Source organism: Stegostoma tigrinum, chromosome 8, assembly GCF_030684315.1.
Source record: "Stegostoma tigrinum isolate sSteTig4 chromosome 8, sSteTig4.hap1, whole genome shotgun sequence".
In the NCBI taxonomy this organism is placed as follows: Eukaryota; Metazoa; Chordata; class Chondrichthyes; order Orectolobiformes; family Stegostomatidae; genus Stegostoma; species Stegostoma tigrinum.
In genome coordinates, this window is record NC_081361.1 from 100,254,236 (window position 1) to 100,275,153 (window position 20,918).

The window sequence follows — 20,918 nt, forward strand, 5'->3', positions numbered from 1 at the left end:
GGTCTAGGCCCGAAACATCAGCTTTTGTGCTCCTGGGATGCTGCTGGGCCTGCTGTGTTCATTCAGCCTCACATTTTATTATCATGGAATAGACGTTCATTGTCTTTACAATTCCAGTAATAACAAGATAAATAAAACTTTCAATTGATGAACTGATTATAAATTGTTTGTCTCAGCCCCAAAACCAACTATACAAAATATGCACAAATAAAGTTGCATGTCATAGACTGAGTGAGCAAGATTTAATATATAATAGCAAGGTACAATCTTAAAGCTGAACAGAAAGCATGTAGCTGTTCTACAACATTCCTCTAACTAGCGAAGAACTTTTGTCTATCTACAGTGACCACACACACTGTGCCAATCTGTACAGCACATCCATACAATGTAAGACACAATTGGTATAATTACACAGTTCATATAAATAATATTTCTTATAGAAATAAATGACCAAATAAGTACTTTTAAAACAGAAAAATACTGAATGTAACCAGTACATACATTTCAAAAAGACAATATCATATCAAAACCGTAGCACCTTATTGACTAGCACCTTGGACATCCAGGAGGCTGATGTGTCAGAAGCACTAGTATGCAGTTCTTTGTATTTGTATCTGTATCTGCTGAAGGGAGATGTCCATCACATGAGAAAACTCTGAGGTTCAGGAATGACAGGGGAAGGGGCATCACCCGTGAATGCCAATGTGTAAGGCAAGAACCGGGGTTCAGTCCCCACCTTGGTCGACGTTCAGCTAAAGAGCCTCACCTGTATGACCACTACCCGATGGGTATATGTAGGTGGACGGGTCTGTGTCTGTGCTTGGTGCTACACTACAGAATGCCTTCTGCTGAGCATTGGCAATGGTGTTTTGGATGCAAGTTGGGGTTGGGAATTGGGGTTGTGTGGGGGGTATGGAGCTGATGGGAGTGAGTGGACAGGGATGGAATTGGAAGGGTCTTTTGGGTCGAGATGACTCTGAGGAGGCATGCCTATCAGTGGAGAGTGAGTCCTCAACGGCAGCTCAGTCACCCAATGTCTGAACAAGGGCATTGGTCCAAAATGCACCAGAGAAAAGCATTTTATTATCAAGTGGTGCTGGAGGAACTCAACCTAGCTCTTGATAAATTAGACCCTTCTCAGTCAGGTGCCAATAACAGCACAAAGCAATTCTCTAAGGCCTGGGACGGATTAGAACATTACTGCACAGTGCAGGCCCTTTGGCCCTTTGGATTTAGCTGCGCAGACTGCAGGAAGGTTACTTCTGAGCTAATTGGCTGCTTCTATCATTGAAAACCAACTATGGCTTGCATTTAATTGGGAATCACCCTGACTCTTGCTAACCTTAGATACATGGATATGATGAGATTCCCTACAGTGTGGAAACAGGCCCTTCGGCCCAACAAGTCCACACCGCCCTTTGAAGCATCCCACCCAGACCCATGCCCCCATAACCCACACACCCCTGAACACTGCGGGCAATTTAGCATGGCCAATTCACCTGGCCTGCACATCTTTGGACTGTGGGAGGAAACTCACGCAGTCACAGGGAGAATGTGCAAAATCCGCACAGACAGTCGCCTGAGGCGGGAGTTGAACCCGGGTCCCTGGCGCTGTGAGGCTGCAGTGCTAACCACTGAGCCACCGTGCCACCACAAAGTGGGCAAGACAGACTGGCCTGTAGACTGTTGAACATGAGGAACATCCAGAAGTTTCAAAAGTCCAGATGGAAGACAGGTAGGGTATCAGAGGTAGAGGACACTTCTAGACATAGATAAGACTAGATAAAACTGCACACTTGTTTAGAGCTGTCTTCCACCTCTCATTGGAAGACATTGGACATTCTGCAATAAATAGCCTTCAGTGCTCTTCAGGGTCTTTCTTTCTCAGTCTTGGCTGAGTGAGTGGAGCTGAAGTCTCAATTGATATGTTACTGAAAGTTTCTGCGACTTGGAGCGCAGAATATTATGCCTGATCCATCAGATGCCTTCATTTCCAGCTAACTGCAGTGACTGAGAGGCATCAATTCACTCTTCATGAGGAGTCAGTTTGAATAAAAATTGTTCCTGAGCTCTCCACAGCGAGCAGAGAAAATCCCTCCAAAAACTGACAGCTCCAGGGTGTCTAACTTCCCGACAGACTTAATGAGGGCAACTTAGCTGGGTTATCTTTCTACAGAAAGCAGACTGGGCCAATTTCTATTAGGTACTGTTTCGCTGATGTGATGTGAGGGAGCTTGTGAATTTCCACGATCGGAAGTTGACTAACAACCTGAGTATTGAAAACGAACTGTGTCTGTTGCCATGTCCCATCTTGAATCTGTAATTAACAAACAAATCAGAGTCAAACAGGATTGAGCAGCAAAGGGATTTAGGGCAAACATTGTGGAGTTAATGGTTAATGAGGTGGAGGAGACACGTTCAAATCCTGATGCTGCAGCCGTGGAAGTTAAATTCAGCTCTTTGTTCCAAAAGAAAATCAGTCGGAGCAAAATACTGCAGATGCTGGAATCCGTGCTGAAAACAACAAATACTAGAGATCACAGCGGGTCAGACAGATCCTGAGAGACAGCAAGCTAACATTGCGAGTCTAGATGATTCATCATCACAGATAACAAGGCATAGAGCTGGATGGACGCCACAAGCCAAACAGCATCAGAGGAGCAGGAAAGCTGAAGCAGGGTCTAGGCCCGAAACGTCAGCCTTCATGCCCCTCTGATGCTGCTTGGCCTGCTGTGTTCATCCAGCTCCACACCTTGTTATCTCAGATTCTCCAGCATCTACAGTTCCTACTATCTCTGAAAGGATGTTGATTGTTCAGATTAAGCGATCAGAATGTGAGAATGGCAGCACATTGCCAGACCTGGGTGAGGGGGGAGGGGGAGGGTGACAGAGAATGCAACGAAAAGAAAGGGAAGAAATGCGAGCTGGTTCACAATTTAATGGTGTTGAATTCGATATTAAGTCCAAAACGCTGTAAAGTGCCTATTCTGAAGATGAGATGTTGTTGCTCCAGCTTGCGCTGAGATTCACTGGAACACTGCAGCTTGTCGAGGACAGACATGGCTGTGCGAGCTTGTGCACAGACCGGAGGTGTTCCACAAAGGGGTCACCCAGTCAGCGTTTGGTTTCAGTAATCAGTAGCAGCTTCTAAATTGTTGTGGTCACCAGTCTACTTCACAAAGGAAAGCTGCTGATCTCTATCCACTCTGTGACCTCGGATCCACAGCAACATGGCTCGCTCTCAATTACCCCTTGAAAGGTGGGCAGCAAGGGACTCTGTGATCTCAAAGGTCATTCAAGATGGGCAATATATGCTGGCTGTGCCAGCAAGCCATCAGCCTGTGAATGAATAAAGAGGTGTGCAAGCCAAGCAGTTGAGCTTATTGCTAGAGGAATCATAAGTGAATTTTACTTGAATTGATCACAGGTTGTGGGTATGAACTGGTCATTCACTTAAATTCCGAGAGATAGACATAGATTAAATCCTGTGGCTGCATGGGATTAATGTAATATATATCTGCACATATACACAAAACTGCACAAAGCTTGGTTCCAGTTCCATCATTTGCTAGTTGACTTTCTGGGAAGTAGGGGATACAGTGAGAAGCAGAGAGATGATGTTACATCTGTCTAGAACCTTGAGTTATGCAGACATCTCTGCCCTCAACATTATAGAATCAAGATCGATCAGGCACTGGGCAAGCACAAAAAGAGATTTACAAGAATGACGCCAGAAATGATTTCCCTTCAGGAAAATCTTTTTTTCAAGATTTCTTGATGAGATGTGGGTGTCACTAGCCAGACAGCATTACTGCCCATCCCTAATTGCCAAGAGGGCAGTTAAGTGTCAACAAAGTGTCAACAAATGTGTAAGGTGGAGGAAGCAAGGGTCTAGCACAGCTTTAGAGGATTACAGGCTTGCTCGGAAGGAGCTCAAAAGTGGACTGAGGTGGTCCAGGAGGGGGCACGAGAAAAACTTGGCAGGAAGGATTAGGGAGAACCCGAAAGCATTTTACTCATACGTGAGGAATAAGAGAATGATCAGGAAGAAGGTAAGGCTGATCAGGGATAGCATAGGGAACTTGTGTGTGGAGTCTGAGCAGATAGGGGAAGCCCTAAATGAGTTTTTTGCTTCGGTTTTCACTAAGGAAAGGGACCTTGTTGTGAATGAGAACTTTAAGGAGCAAGGAAGCAGGCTTGAACAGAACTAGATTGAGGAAGTTGATGTGCTGAAAATTTTGGCAAACATTAAGATTGATAAGTCCCCAGGGCCAGACCAGATTTATCCTAGGTTGCTCCGGGAAGCGAGAAAGGAGGTTGCTAAGCAGCTGGCGAAGATCTTTGCTTCCTCATTCTCCATGGGAGTCGTAGCGGAAGATTGGAGGGAGGCAAATGTTGTTCCTCTTTTCAAGAAAGGGAATAGGGAAATCCCTGGAAATTACAGATCAGTCAGTCTTACTTCTGTGGTCAGCAAGGTTTTGGAAAGAATTCTGAGGGATAGGATTTATGACTATTTGGAAAAGCATAGCGTGATTAAAGGGAGTCAGCATGGCTTTGAGAGGGGCAGGTCATGCCTTACAAATCTTTTTGAGTTCTTTGAGAAAGTCACGAGACAGGTTGACGAGGGTCGAGCAGTGGATGTGGTGTACATGTACTTCAGCAAGGCATTTGATAAGGTTCCCCAGAGCAGGCTCATTTATAAAGTCAGGAGGTATGGGATACAGGGTGATTTGGCTGTCTGGATCCAGAATTGGTTGGCTGACAGGAGGCAGAGAGTGGTTGTAGATGGTAAGTATTCTGCCTGGAGGTCAGTGCTGAGTGGTGTCCCGCAGGGCTCTGTTCTTGGGCCTCTGCTCTTTGTAGTTTTTACAAATGACTTGGATGAGGAGGTTGAGGGGTGAGTTAGTATGTTTGCTGATGACACAAAGGTTGGAGGTGCCGTTGATAGTATCGAGGGCTATTGCAGCTTTCAGCGAGACATTGACAGAATGCAGAGCTGGGCTGAGAAATGGCAGATGGAGTTCAACCTGGATAAATGTGAAGTGATGCATTTTGGAAGGTTGAACTTAAATGCTGAATATAGGATTAAAGGCAGGATTCTTGGGAGTGTGGAGGAACAGCGGGATCTTGGTGTTCACGTGCATAGCTCCCTCAAAGTTGCCCCCCAGGTGGATAAGGTAGTTAAGAAATCATATGGTGTTTTGGCTTTCATTAACAGGGGGATCGAGTTTAAGAGCCACGGGGTTTTGCTGCAGCTCTACAAACCATGGTGAGACCACACTTGGAATATTGTGTCCAGTTCTGGTCGCCCTATTATAGGAAAGATGTGGAGGCTTTGGAGAGGGTGCAAAGGAGGTTTACCAGGATGCTGCCTGGACTGGAGGGCTTGTCTTACGAGGCGAGGTTGACTGAGCTCAGACTTTTCTCTCTGGAGAGAAGGAGGAAGAGAGGTGACCTGATCGAGGTGTACAAGGTAATGAGAGGCATGGATAGAGTCGATAGCCGGAGACTTTTCCACAGGGCAGGATTGACTGCCACGAGGGGTCACAGTTTTAAGGTGTTAGGAGGAAGGTATAGAGGAGACGTCAGAGGGAGGTTCTTCACCCAGAGAGTTGTGAGCGCATGGAATAGTTTACCAGTGGTAGTCGTGGAAGCGGAGTCATTAGTGACACTTAAGCGACTGCTGGACATGCACATGGACAGCAGTGAATTGAGGGGAATGTAGGTTAGGTTATTTTATTTTTGGATCAGGATTATTCCACAGCACAACATTGTGGGCTGAAGGGCCTGTAGTGTGCCGTACTTTTCTAGTTCTATATTGCCGTGGGTCCGGAGTCACATGTAGGCCAGACCAGGTAAGGGTGGCAGTTTGTTTCCCTGAAAGACAGTATTGAACCAGATGGAATTTTCCGACTATTGACAATGGATTCAGGGTCATTATTAAACTCTTAATTCCAGAAATTTATTGAATTCAAATTCAAAACCATTGGCAGGAATTAAAGCCGAGACCCCAGAACATATGCTGTGTTTCTAGGTTAATAGTCTAGCGATAATACCAGGCCATCACCTTCCCCCAGTCTGCGATCTGAACACATCCTTTATTTCAGAAAACAGGAGACTGGGCTTTGATTTTCTAAGAGATAGTTAAAGGGCAGTAAGGGATGGATACCCACGCAGACACAGGGAGAATGTGCAAACTCCACATAGTCACTCAAGGCAGGAATTGACCCCAGGCACTGTGAGGCAGCAGTGCTAAGTGCTGAGCCACCATGCTGCCCAAGCTGAATTTTCCACAAAGAAATTAAATCGAAATAAAAGCAAAATGCTCAGATGCCGGAAAACTGGAATAAAAACAGAAAGTTGCTGGAGAAACTCAGCAGATCTGGTTGGATGTGTGGAGAGAGAAACAGAGTTAATGATTTGAGTCCAGCATGACTCCTCTTCGGATCTATTTTCCAAAATTTACCATTGTAATTTCAGAAATTGACCTGAATTGTCAGTTACAAAATTCACAGAAAATTACCTTGCACCCATCTCTTATAACCTTGGGTTGAAATACTGTATTTGCCTTAAATATCTGACCATTCCATCCTCTGAAGTGTATGGAATTAGCGAAAGGATCCTTGTTGCTACTGTTCTTCCAAACTGGGAAATTGAGACAATGAATTGTAATTGTCTGTATGGCTTCTGAACTTAGCAAATGTAAAAAATTCATCTGTACTTTTCCAATTCCAAAATCCAGCTGCAAAGAAAAATGACTGGTTAAAACCCAAGATCAATGAAAAATTCATGAAATTCAAACAGTGAACCACGAGAGACTTTTAATGTAAAGGAAAATAAAACGCTCTGAATATCGGTAACATAAATAGACTGGAGAAGCTGGGGTTTTTTCTCTTTAGAATAGCGAAGGTTAAGAGGAGATTTAATCAAGGCTCCAAAATTCATGATGGGATTTTTGGAAGAAGTAAGAAGAAAGTCTCCCCACTAGACTGGATTAGTTACCAGTGGAGTTACCATGACTGATAAAAGAAGTAGATGAGAAAACCACTTTTCACCCAGAGATTTGCTGTGATCTGGGTTGTGCTGCCTGTAAGGGCAATGGAAGCAGATTCAGTAGTGACTTTCAATAGGAGTCAGGGAAATACTGGGAGGAGAGACATTGTGAGAGAAAAGGGTGAGTGAGCAGGACTAATTGAATTGCTTTTGAAAAAAATTGGACGATGCTCCCTTCTGTACCTTGATAATTTATGTGAAAGGAAAATGTTAACTTGACAGAGGAAGGTTTTGAGGTTGAAACCCGTTCTATCCCCATGGAACCCCAGGTGGCTTTATCTCCTCTCCCCTGCCTGGGCTACCTGAGCAAACATGCAGATTAAGGGATTACCATCTGATGAAGGTGAGGTCCGAGGACATAACAAGAACTGCGGATGCTGGAGTCAGAGATAACACAGTATGGAGCAGGAAAGTCAAGGCTTCGGGTTTACACCCTTCATCAGGACTCAAAGGGTGTAAACCTGAAATGTCAACTTTCACGCTCCTCTGATGCTGCCTGGCCCACTGTGCTCCTCCAGCTCCACGTGGTATGATTAGATTAGATTAGATTATTTTACCTACAGCATGGAAACAAGTCCTTTGGCCCAATAAGTCCACCACAGCCCCTTGAAGCATCCTACCCAGAGCCATCCCCCTATAACCCACACACCCCTGAACACTACGGGCAATTTAGCATGGCCGATCCACCCAGCCTGCACATCTTTGGACTGTGGGAGGAAACCGGAGCACCCGGAGGAAACCCACGCAGACACGTGGAGAATGTGCAAACTCCACACAGACAGTTACCCGAGGATGGAATCGAACCCGGGTCCCTGGCGCTGTGAGGCTGCAGTGCTAACCGCTGAACCACAGCGCCACCCTTTATTGGCTATAGTAAAGTCCAAGGTGTTCCTGGGTACAAACTGGCCACGCCACGTGCCTGGTATGTGCCAGTGTTAATACTGTAGACCAATAACCGCCATTCTCCTTCATCTTACGCCATCAACACATCCTCCCACTCCCTCTTCTCTCATTAGTCAACCACAAATGCTCCATTTTATTTTGATCCTTGTTGCAACCAACTTCCAAATCCATTGAGATTATCAGCTTTCAGGGGTTTTTGCTGGGAATAACACAAATGTATGTCTCTTGGCCCATTGTGTCTGAGCTGACTTCTTTGCCATCCAATATTCCAATATTTTTGGTGGCATGGTGGCTCAGTGGTTAGCACTGCTGCCTCATAGCACCAGGGACACCGGCTCAATTCCAGCCTCAGGCGACCGTCTGTGTGGAGTTTGCATGTTCACCCCGTGCCTGTGGGAGTTTCCTCCGAGTGCTCCGGTTTCCTCCCACAGTCGAAAGATGTGCAGGTTAGGCGGATGGCCATGCTAAATTGCCCGTAGTGTTCAGGGATGTGTAGATGAGGTAGGTCATAGAGGGATGAGTCTGGATGGGATGCTGTGAGGGTCAGTGTGGACTTGTTGGGCCGAAGAGCCTATTTCCACACTGTAGGGATTCTATGACTCCCCCTTCCATAGCCTTGCACCTCTTTAATTCCCCTTTCCATGTTTTACTGTGTGTTGCTGGCGCACTGATAATGTCCTTGCATGACCAATCTACAGACACAGGCCCATGCTCCGGGGTGATGGGTTCAAATCCCACCATTAGCAACTGGTGGTATTTAATTCTAATTAATTTGCTAAAAAAAATGGAATTGAAAGCTAGTCTTGGTGAATATGACAACTGTGATCCTTTAAAGAGGGGGGCAAGCCTGATCTCATCCAGATCCACAGCTGTCAGCTGCCCTCTGATACAACCCAGCAAGTCCCACTGTTACCACATGGACTGCAATAGTTTACAAAGGCAGCTCAGCACCACCTTCTCCATAAGTGATGGGCAACAAATGCGGTTTGTGACAATGATATTCACATTCCATGAGAAAGTATAAAAGAAAAACAAAAGGAGAAATTGCTAGAAAAGCTCAGCAAGACTTGGCAGCATTTGCAGAGAGAAATCAGTTAATGTTTTGAGTTGAATAACTCTTCCTTAGTTTTTATTTCTGATTTACAGCATCCACAGTTCTTTCAGTTTTGAATTAGGCTAAAAAAGAATAGTTTCTAAATATGCTGTTGATTTTATTTAAACTGTCCTGAGGGTAAGAAGTTTCAGACCCCAACAAGTGACAACCTTCACATTGTGATCAGGGATAATGGGAACTGCAGATGCTGGAGAATCCGAGATAACAAAGTGTGAGGCTGGATGAACACAGCAGGCCAAGCAGCATCTCAGGAGCACAGAAGCTGACGTTTTGGGCCTAGACCCTTCATCAGAGAGGGGGATGGGGAGAGGGAACTGGAATAAATAGGGAGAGAGGGGGAGGCGGACCGAAGATGGAGAGAAAAGAAGATAGGTGGAGAGGAGCCTATTTTCTTTTACCACCTAGTTTGACATTTGGGTCCTTCTGTGGGTGGCAGTGATTTCTCTTTATTGACTCTCTGAATACACCTAATGATTTTGAACACCTCTGTGAAATCACTTGTGAACCTTCTCTCTCTAATGATAACAATCCCAGCTCCTCCTGTCTCTGCACGTTCACTGAAAGCCTTGCGTTACCTTGGACGCAGTGACAGGGTGTAAACATGTTTGGCCACCAGTGTTAAAATTGCAGAATACTTCGATAGTATCCGAAGAGCAGCCCAAGTTGGGGTCAATCCAGTATTTGTCTGCAGGGATGAGAAAGGACTTGTATCAGAAATCTGAACTTGAGCAATTACTGCTTTCAGGTGACTGTTTAAACATACTGAGCTCCTCTCACCATTAGATAATTTACTTTCACAGTTCAGCAAGTCCCGGCAAATCCGAACAGGATGTTGCTTGGTTCCCAGGGGGTTCTTGATATTTTGCATCAAGCTGCTGAGATAGTGTAAAGTTTTGAAAATCTCCATTCCTTGCTGTACGAGTGGGACTTCAGTGTTCTGGTAATTCTGAAGAACATGTGAATCACAATGTGAGATAACAGGGACAAATTGGGGAGTCAGGAGCAAAGTGAAACTATTCAGGTACAAAGTAATACACATTGGAAAGAAAAACAAAAATTGCTGGAGGAGAAGCTCAGCAGGTCTGGCAGCATCTGTGGAGAGGAAGCAGAGTTAATGTTTAGGGTCCACTGACCTTTCTTCAGAACAGGTTGTAGCTGGGAAAAGGTTGGTATATATGCGAAAGATGGGGTCAAGGGGAAACAGCGGAAGTTAACTAAACAGAGAGATGGAGCCCAGAGAGAGAGAAGAACAGTTGCGCAAACAAAAGTCAGACTGGGAGAATGACTAACAGTGAACTGGGACCATTAGTGACGGACAGTGGATTGTTTATGATGGCAGTCCATGGGATGACAAGCCCTGGTGTGTTGGGGTTGGGGTAAGGACATGGGAGGTGGTGTTCAGGGCCTGGAATTATTGAGCTCGAGTCCAAAGTGCTGCAGGGTTCCCAAGCAGAAAATGAGACGTTGTTCTTTCAGATTGTGCCAGGCTTTGCGCGAGCACTGTTGTGAGGCCGAAACAGAGATGTTGGCCAGGGAACACGGTAGTCTGTTGAAGTGGCAGCAACTGGAAGCTCAGGGTCATTTCCTGGGAAAGAATGGAGCTGTTCTGCAAAGTGGTCAAATGAGATATTATTTAAAGATGCATTTCCAGGTGCGGTGATACACACAATGAGATGTTGAAATATGAAACAGTTAATGCATTTTTCTTCACGTGACATCATTGGCATTTGTTACTCATCCTTAACTGTCCTGGAACAGAGCGGCTTTTTGCTATTTCAGAGGCAGCAACGTACTTTTAATGTTAACAGACACCAAATTTCCAGAGTTGATTATCCAGGTTGAAAACTGATCAGCTGCCAAACTGAGATTTGAACCTACAATTGCTGCTGAATGAGGTCAGTGACATCACCAGTACACCACCATTGCCCCCTCCAGGCTGTTGATGATGAAGGAAATAGTTTAGTTGAGTCAAGGATCGAACAAGGAGCTCACCTCAAAATGAACGGCTTCATTGGATGCAATCAAGGCTTGAATTGCTGCATTGATATCCGCATGTCTCTATATTACAGGCAGTGAAGGAAATAGAGAGAAATAGAAACCATCAGTCAGAGCTGCCCTGTTGATGCACTTTCTGCTCAGCAAGATTCATGGGCGCTAGTGCGGTGGAGTGGACCACCTCAAACCTTCAGAACCAACATCACACCGTTTCAGTCCAGGGTCACAGTTAGATATCAACTGACTCCATTCGGGGACTTAGCCTCAATGTAAGATGGTCAGTAATAAAAACATCCCCCTTTATCCATGGAGTGGGTAGAATGTGAGACTCACGACCACAGGTTGAGGTGAATTCTGTTGATACATTTAAGCTGGATGATCACCTGAGAGAGAATGGTAGAGGATAGGCTAATAGGGTGAGATAACAGATAAATGGGAGGAGGCTTAGAACATAGAACATTACAGCACAGGCCAGGCCCTTCGGCCCTCGATATTGTGCCGACCTGTCATACCGATCTGAAGCCCATCTAACCTACACTATTCCATGTACGTCCATATGCTTGTCCAATGACGACTTAAATGTACCTAAAGTTGGCGAATCTACTACCGTTGCAGGCAAAGCGTTCCATTCCCTTACTACTCTCTGAGTAAAGAAACTACCTCTGACATCTGTCCTATATCTTTCACCCCTCAACTTAAAGCTATGCCCCCTCGTGCTCGCCGTCACCATCCTAGGCTTGTCTGAGCAGAATCACTTAGACAGACTAGTCATAGTGTACGCTCTGTCCAATTCCAATTCTGTGAAATCCCAAGTAAAAACATGGAATAGTGAATATAAAAACCTGACATCTTCCATGTAACCAGGCCAAACTCATACCTCTTCTGTCAATTCTTCCTTTCAGTTTCATTGACACTTCTATAACACAAGAACAAATACTCCAACCAGAGTGAATCCATTGCCTAATGAACATTCCCACAGCTTTCAGCCTCTGCCATCACTAACCCTAGTACATGAAACTACTCATTCTCCTTAAGTTTTCACCCAGAATCTTCACACTTTCACTTGGGAAGAATCACTTGTACAGCTGGATATTTCAACTGTGGACCAGGTAAGCGTAGTTATTTCTCAATGCATTTCAATTGGATAATCAGGGTATCCCTTTGTACACCTGCAGATATTATCCCAACAGATCGCACGGGTGGGTGTCAGGGCCCTTATGTTGGGGGACAGGAGCATTAGGTATCCTTTCGGCATAGGAGGTCAGGTGCCTTAAAGACGACAAACTGTGGAGACGATTGTACATAGAAAGTGCAAAAATCACACTGGAATTGGCAAAGGTGTCAAGGAACTGTCCAAATAAACTTGTCTGGAGCAAAGTAGGTAAGTATCACAGAACGTCTGTTCGTGTAAAAGCATGTAGGATTGTGCTGTATGACTGATTTCACAATCTATCATTGTCACAAGGGGGTGCCTGTCAAGTGGCCATTTTGGTAATCAACTCCAGCTGCTTCTTAAAGAGAAATGTTTCTTGACATAAGGGATTAGGAACTAGTTAAGAAATTTTATTCCATGAGTGACATCAACAATAGACACCATCAACATGGCACATGAAGCTTGTCTATGGTGGATATTTGATGAGTTGGAGAGGGAAGGGCAAAGAGTGGTGACAAGGGGGCATAATTTGGAATGTGGCTGCACTGGGCAATTGGGATGATTTGAAGCACAGTGCGGCACAAGAGGAGTGACAGGCTATAGTCGGGGAGGGGGGGAGAATGTGTAGAGGGGCGTAGAGTGGCAAGCAGGCTATAATGGGCCAGGTGGATCAGTAAATGGACATAGGTTGGCACAGAGGTGTGAGGGGCTGTGAGGATGGTAAGGGGTTATCCTGGATTTGGCTCAGGAGTGTGTGAGGATGAAAGGATGGGAGCAAGATCAATATTTTACGTTTCAATTTTCATTGTTTTACAGTGCTGGAGACAAACTTTCCACTCAGACCTCTTCTGTAAGTAGCAGCCAGCTTCTCTCGTCACCTGGCTCCACTCCCAATCCAGTATTTGGCTATCAGTCTGCAATTCGACCACAGCTGATATATTTCTCAATCCCATTCTCCTGTCCTCTCTCTGTAACCCTTGATCCTCTTACTAATCAACAGCCTATCTATCTCTATCTTAAAGACATGAGGTAGAGATGCCAATGTTGGACTAGGGTGGACAGGGTCAGAAATTAGTCCGTTAGACTATAGCCCTGTGCAGCAATGAGTTCTACAGATTCACCCACTCACTCACTGCAACCTGACAGGAAACTGTAAATGCAGAGGGTCAATTTTTAAAGACAAAAATCAGAAAATACAAGGGAATTTCAGCAGGTCTGGCAGCATCTGCAGAGAGAGAAACAGCGTTAATGTTTCAGGTCCCTCTTGAATAGAGCCCTTCTTCAGTCACTGGACATGACACATTAACTCTGTTTCTCTCTCCACAGATGCTGCCAGACCTGTTGAGTTTCTCCAGCAATTCCTGATTTTGTTTCTGATTTCTAGCATCTGCAGTCCTTTTGTTTTTTTGTTTCGGGCACAATTTTAAAGGTCTGGTTTGCAGAGCGGTGATATCCCCTGCCCCTGGGTACCCAACCCCAGGACAAACACCAGGGGCTGTGGACCCCACCTTCTGGACTCCCAAGCTGGAGGGAAACTTTCTCACAGCATTTCAAACATGGGAGTTTTATTCAAAACCATGAGAAATCTGAATGTATACAACACCCTTGAAAATACTAAGAGTCAGCAGGTTAATTCACATTGAAAACTGCATCTGTGATTCCTCTAAGTCTGTGTTCTCGTCAGATTCCAGTCAACACTCCAGGAATGTGGGTGGAATGGTGACTGGGAAATCTATTGGCCATTTTTCTGAAGGTCTATAATTGTTCATGGTTGTCTATGTTCAAATCCACAATCATACGTAAAATGGTGTCTTGTATGGTCTTCAAATTCAGGGAAACAGTTGTTTGCTTTTCCCCTCAAAGAGTAAACAGAGATTTCCCAGATGTACGTATGAAATGAGAGAACGTGGAGATTTTGACCGGAAGAGGTGGAGTGGATATTGGATATTACTTACCAATGGACCAGGAGTCCCAGGAGGACCCTGCAATGGAAGAGCTCACTTTATTGCAGCTGTTCATTTCAGCATAAATGAGACTAAAAACAAACCTGATGGAAAAACATGATAGAACGGTCTACTCACAGGTGGTCCTGGCTGCCCGCGTGGCCCTTCAGGTCCCTGACAAAGAACAAAGACTTCACTAATCATTGCATAATTAAACAATAAATACAACATTTAAAAGGTATCTGGATGGGTATATGAATAGGAAGGGTTCAGAGGGATATGGGCCAGATGCTGGCAAATAGGACCAGATTAATTTAAGGTATCTGGTTCGGCATGGCCAAGTTGGGCCGAAGGCTCTGTTTCTGTGCTGTACTGCTCTATGACTCGATGACTTTCTTTCTCATTCCTTATGCCTTCCCCAAGAAACGTGGGGGATTTACAGTACAGAAAGAGGCCATTCAGCCCAGCTTGTCTGCTGGCATTCATCCTCCACATTGGCCCACTCCCAATCTTCTTCATCTCACTCCATCACCATATCCTCCCTTTCATTGTCACTCATGTTTTTATTCATCTTCTCCTTAATGTGGCCACAATATTCACCTCTACCCTCTCCCCAAATTCCCAATTGCATTTACCGGTGACAACTTTGTAGTGACGAGCTCTAGATATTTTCCCAAATTGATCAATTCAGCGATGTTATGACACATGCTCCAGAGCAGGGGATACTTGAACCTGGGCCTCCTGTATCAGAGGCAGGGGCATTGCCACCATACCACAAGAGGCCCAATAATGGCCTCTCTTTAATGAATACATATTTTATTCAGCAATCCTTGAAGAACTTTGCATTTAGCTGTTTTCATCAAACAAAGATGTTGACATTGTAGATCAACAATGACATTTGCTGAAACCTTGCCCTGACAGGAACATTTGAAATGGTGCAGTAGATTATTTGCATATTAAAGATTAAGAAAACATAATTCAATAAAGGATTTCAACATGCAAGATTTGTTGTTTCTGGCACAGAATCTCTAGGGTCTGAGATGAAATCCAATTTTCTGTTTACAAGAAAATAAAATGTGTGCATGCAGCATCTGGTCACATCTCAAATAGACTGAAAATATTCACAACAGCAATATGCAACTATGTAGCACCTTTTCACTGTAAAATAACATCTAATATGTTTCGCAGCGTCTTGTATATTAATTTGACGTTAGCACAGAGCCATGTAAAGAGATATAAACATATAAATCAGGAGCAGGAATAGGCCATTCAGTCCCTCAAATCTTTTCCTCTATTCTATGAGATGACTGTTGTTCTGTTCGTGTTTCGAATTGCACATTTACTGCTGATAACTCTTGATCCGACGGCTTAACCCCACCTATGCTGCCTTCTGAAGCAGAATCCCAAAGTCATATAGCCCTTTGAGAAAATGCTTCTCCTTGTCTCTGACCCAAAAGAGAAATCTTTATTGGCACCTAGCTCTGGACTCAAGGAAACATTCTTTCCACATCCATCTTGTCAAGACCGTTCAGAATTTTAGACACTTCAAACAAGTCTTTCCTCACTCATCTAAACTCCATTGGAAACAAGCCCAGTCTGTCCAACCTCTCCTCATAAAACAACCCACCTATTGTAGGTATATATTCTCTCAAGTGCCTACAACACATTTCTTTCTTCAGTAAGAAGGTGAATATTGTGCACAATGTCTCAGAGGTGGTCTCACTCATGACCTGCAAACTGATGTGCACCATTGTTACTTTAACGGATGCAGTATGCTGTTGGATTCCCCCTTGAATTGGTATTCTTGTGAATGGTCCTGATAAGTATAAGTTGAAAAAGCATTGGTAAAATGTATTTCTTTTCATTATTATTCATGTTCCCTAACAACTTACCATCACGTTTAAAGATAGCTTTCCATTAGTCTTCTTAATTACATGCTACAGCTGCACATGAATAAACCATGACTCATGCACCTAGAACCTTCTGCACCAAGAAATTCTGCAGTCATTCTCCACTTAAGTAATACTGTTTTTTCATTATACCTGACAAAGTGAGATAACTTCACATTTTCTTATATTATGCTCCAACTACCAGATTTTTACCCATCACTCAACCTGTACATATCATTCTGCGACATCATTTTTTTCTCTTCACAACATACACTCTGACCTGTCAGTCAGAGAGTCATACAGCATGGAAACAGACCCTTCGGTCCAGCCAGTCTGTGCCGACCATAATCTCAAACTAAACTAGTTCTACCTGCTTGCTCCTGGCCCATATCCCTCCAATTCCTTTCTTATTCATGTACTTACCCAAATTTTAAACATTGTAATTAGACCCACATCCACTATTTCCTTTTCAATGTTTGCAAATTTAGCTGCCATACCTTTGCTCCCCTCATGTAAATCAACGATGTAAATTTTAAAAGTTTGAGGGATTAATACAGTTCCCTAAGAGAACCCAGTCATTGCCTGTACCATCAGAAAAAGACCTATTTATACACAATCTCTGTTTTCTGCCAGCCAGCCAGTCTTCTATCTCTGCTAGTGCGTCATGCCTGTCACTGTATGCTTCTACTTTGTACTTACATATTAGATCAAAACAAAAACTTGGCCAAAAAGGTTTGTTAAATAAGAGGCAGAGAATTTTACAGAGGGAATCCCAAAGCCTAGGAATCCCCTCAGTTAGACATAGTTAAAATGGGAAACTGGAAATCATGCCAACCATCCCAATGAACCGAGGGATATAAATAACCAGTGGGACAGAACACCGACACTTCACTGGAGGCGCACTGACGGTGTTACCTAGCAGGGTAATGAAACGTCTGCAATGAAACACACCAGTTCAGTGAACAAGTCTACAACCCCAAAACGGGAAACATACGAGGATTTAAAGCATGCTGAGATTGTGAAGGGCCAGAAGAGATGAAGGGGGCCAGGCATGGAGGGATTTGGAAATAAAAATGAGGAACTGAAGTTGGAGTGTGACTGCAAAAGTCCTCTGGACAGTAGGATGGAGAAGCCTCCAAGTGGATCAGAGAGAAGAAGCCCCGCTTCTCTTTAGGCACAGAATCTGAACATCTTGGCAAAGGCCTGGAAGGTTTGGCTAAAATTTGTCAGTGGAGTCAGTCCTACCCCAGATCCTGTCTCACCATGCCCAGGAACATGAGAAACCTGAAATATATACCTTAACTGCTGGAGAAGCCCATTATCTGTGGAGAGAGAAACAGAGCTAATATTTCAATTCTTCTTCAGAAATATGAGTTAGGAGCAGGAGCAAGAGCAGGCCACTCGACCTCTCGACCCTTTCCCCCATTCAATAAGATCGCAGCTGATCTGATTACACTAAATTCCCCACTCACCACTGATCTCATCCCCACTGCTCACCAAGAATCTACCCACCTCTGCCTCAGTGTCATCCTTATGATTCTCTATTCTCCCGAGCTTAGTAATGCCACCATTGTCCCAATCTCCCATTAGGCAGAGAGAGATAGAGAGGACTGCTGGTGGTTTGAGCTGAATGTCACCACATCTCAGGTGAGGGGGGAGGTTTAGAAGTTGGGGCCTTGAAGATAACCTCAGCTGGTGTGGGAATTGAGCCCACGCTGCTGGCATCACTCGACATTGCAGACCTGCCATCCAGCCAACTGAGCTAACAGGTCCCCTCATTTAGGAATGTCAGTGACCACCACTCCAGTCACTTGAGCACAGTTGAATAGCCTACTGATATACAATTAACACAAATAGTCTTGTGGTGCAGTGATGTTGTCCCTCCCTCTGAGCCAGGAGCCCCAGGTTCAGAGGTTTGTAATAACATCCCTGAACAGGGTGCTTCGAAACACATTTCCACACTTGGACCAGAGTTTAAATTCCACCCCCTTCCTGAGATATGTCTGTTTGAAAATAACCTTTTCGCACTAAAACAAATGGCTGTGGATGCTGGAAATCTGACATGAAAACAAAACTGCAGGTGAAGCTCAGCAGGGTGTGCGAGAGAGAGACAGAGTTAACGTTTCAAGTCTGATACATTTGCAGTTCAGAACCTGCAAGAAACACCAATCTCCATTGATTCTCACTTCATTCCACGTTCAGGACAGTTTAATAGTGAACTGCCCACAGGGTGTAATGGAATCTGTCCCCTTCCCAGATCTGCCCAAGCTCTTCAAAGAGCTGGAACACTGTGAGTAAGACTTACTCCCACTAGACCAAAAATTACTTACTCCCACTAAACTAAAAAGATTGGCATAAATTATTTTAGGTTAAGGAGAAGTTTGTTCATGCCTGAGTGATTCACATAGAAGCCATCAGTATTATATAAAAAGGCCAAAATCTTTCATCCTGTAAGCGCTGGCTTTCTTTGTAACTGTTTGAAGTCTCCGACTGCTGCTGGTCCTGTCCTGTACCGTTTCTAACATCCTCAGCAGGAAATCTCTACAGCAGCAGAATACTCTCCGCATTGTCTTAAAATTGAACTCACTACCTTGTAGAAATGGTAAGGTGTTCTGTGTAGACACATTCTGCAGAGCAGCCTCAAGGGATTGAATGGCCTCCTCTTTTCCTAATAAATACTTATAGACCCTGAAGATGTAGGAGCAGAAGTAGGCCATTCAGCCCAGCAAGTCTGCTCAAGCCATTGGTGTACAAAATGATCACAGGTATAGTTAGAGTAGACAGCCAGAGACTTTTTCCTAGGGTGGAGGTAGCTATTACGAGGGGGCATAGTCTTAAAGCGAGTGGAGGTAGATATAGGGGAGACGTCAGAGGTAGGTTCTTTACTCAGAGAGTGGTCGGGGCGTGGAATGCATTGCCGGAGAGGATAGTGGAGTCAGCCTCATTAGGGGCATTTAAGTGGCTATTAGATAGGCACATGGATGATAGTATAAGGTACAGGAGGAGGTTAGAAAGACCTTAGGTTTCGGGTAAAGGTTCGGCACAACATCGTGGGCTGAAGGGCCTGTACTGTGCTGTACTGTTCTACGTACAATGTTCATTCAGCGAGATCATGACTGATCTGATCATATTCAACTCCGCTTTTCTGCTTTTTCCCCACAACCCTCAAGCCCTCTCACAGATTAAAATTCTCTATCGTTCAGTTTTAAAGATACCTAACGCAGCCCCAACAGCCCTCAGAGAGACTAAATTCCTTCTCATTTCTGTCTTAAATGGGCAACCCCATATTCTGGGATTATTCTTTTTGATCCTATACTCCCCTATAAAAGAGAACGTTAACATACCTCATCCGCTTTCCACATCTACCCTGTGAAGCCCCCTAATAATCCTTTATGTTTCAATAAGGTCACCTCTCATTCTTCTATACTCCAATTGAGTCAAACTCTCCTCATAATACAGTCCCTCCATACCTGGTATCAACCTAACGAACCTACTCTGGACTGCTTTCGATACCAGAATATCTTTCTTTAAATAAGGCGTCCAGAGCTGTACACAGTATTGCAGCTGTGGTCTGACTAGTGTATAAGTTTAGCAAAACTTCAGCACGTGAGAATGGAACTGGGGGACTTACTGATACAGTGAGACAAAAAGCAGGAAGAGGATGGTCATACAGTAATGACTGGATTATTGTAAAAACCCATCTATGTTCCAGGGAACATAGAACACTACAGCATAGTCCAGCCCTTTGCCCCTCGATGTTGCGCCGACCTGTGAAATCAATCTGAAGCCCATCTAACCTACGCTATTCCATTATCATCCATATGTTTATCCAATGACCATTTAAATGCCCCTTAAAGTTGGCGAGTCTACTACTGTGGCAGGAATCTATCATCTTACCTGGTTAAGCCTACTTGCCACTCCAGGCACATATCAAAGCTGCCCTCTGAAATGGCCAAGTAAGCTATATAGTTTTATTCAAGGTTGCTCACCAGCATTTTCAGTAGGGCAATTAAAGATAAGTAATAAAAACTACTTTCACATCCTGAATCGTTTCTGAGACCTTGCTGTGCAAACTCTATTTATTTGTTTTTCTACAAAGCACAAAGATACAGGAGGCCTATTTGATGTTTTGGCCCAACTGCTGGTATGTTTTCAGAGATAGTAAGAATGTTCTGTTCTATACAAAGGTCTGTCCACCCATCTTACCTTTCACTTTATCAGTGTGTTGGTTACATAAAATTACATCAAATATACAGCACAGAAACAGGCCATTCAGCCCATCTGGTGTTTAAACTCTGCGTGGCCTTCACACCAACCTACCCGAATTATACTAAACATGTAGGCTTATTGAAATATTGAGATTTATCAAATCGGAAATTCAGCAACATGAAACTTAGTGACATTCTACAAACACGTTACGGAGAGAGTGAGGTGGTTTCACAACAGATAATTTCTGATACAGCCTTACCATTTCCCCTCTGGCCCCTTTCACTCCCTTTGGACCCTATGATGGAAAAGAAAAAGAACACATTCATTGAAAAATAACAACATAATAATTAATAACTTGCTGGATCAGTTGTTAATTTCAAATCAGAGACGGACATATGTTTGTTAAGCAAACCTATTAGGGATATGGACCAAGGTCACAGATCAACTATGATCTCACTAAATAGTGGAACAGGCTCTATGGGCTGAATGGCCTACTCCTGAGCCAATGATTAAATGAGTACATAATTAATTAATGTTTAAATAATTAATTAAATAATTTTCTTAAGGTATTTCAGATGCTTGACCTATGGGAGTTTTCAGTGGCTCTGACATCATTGAGCAATACACAGGAGACCATTCAGCCTGGGGGGTGTGGAGGC

The 20,918-nt window shown here is 44.1% G+C and overlaps 1 protein-coding gene across 4 annotated transcripts in view; it reads right to left on the bottom strand.

Annotated features, from left to right (window-relative positions):
- Positions 1–228: 228 nt before the first annotated feature.
- Positions 229–20,918, bottom strand: part of LOC125456638 (collagen alpha-1(XXIV) chain) — a 373,921-nt gene continuing 353,231 nt past the window's right edge. For 3 of the 4 annotated variants that reach the window (XM_059648175.1, XM_048539953.2, XM_059648174.1), the window contains 8 exons: positions 20,519–20,554; positions 14,300–14,335; positions 14,174–14,200; positions 11,063–11,128; positions 9,848–10,016; positions 9,646–9,755; positions 6,524–6,742; positions 229–2,317 (listed from right to left, as the gene is read on the bottom strand). In XM_059648175.1, coding sequence (XP_059504158.1) covers positions 2,171–2,317; positions 6,524–6,742; positions 9,646–9,755; positions 9,848–10,016; positions 11,063–11,128; positions 14,174–14,200; positions 14,300–14,335; positions 20,519–20,554 — 810 coding nt within the window. In that variant the 3' untranslated portion in view covers positions 229–2,170. Of the gene's footprint in view, positions 2,318–6,523; positions 6,743–9,645; positions 9,756–9,847; positions 10,017–11,062; positions 11,129–11,169; positions 11,449–14,173; positions 14,201–14,299; positions 14,336–20,518; positions 20,555–20,918 lie in introns of those variants that run through there. The other variant, XM_059648176.1, reaches the window with a different exon arrangement.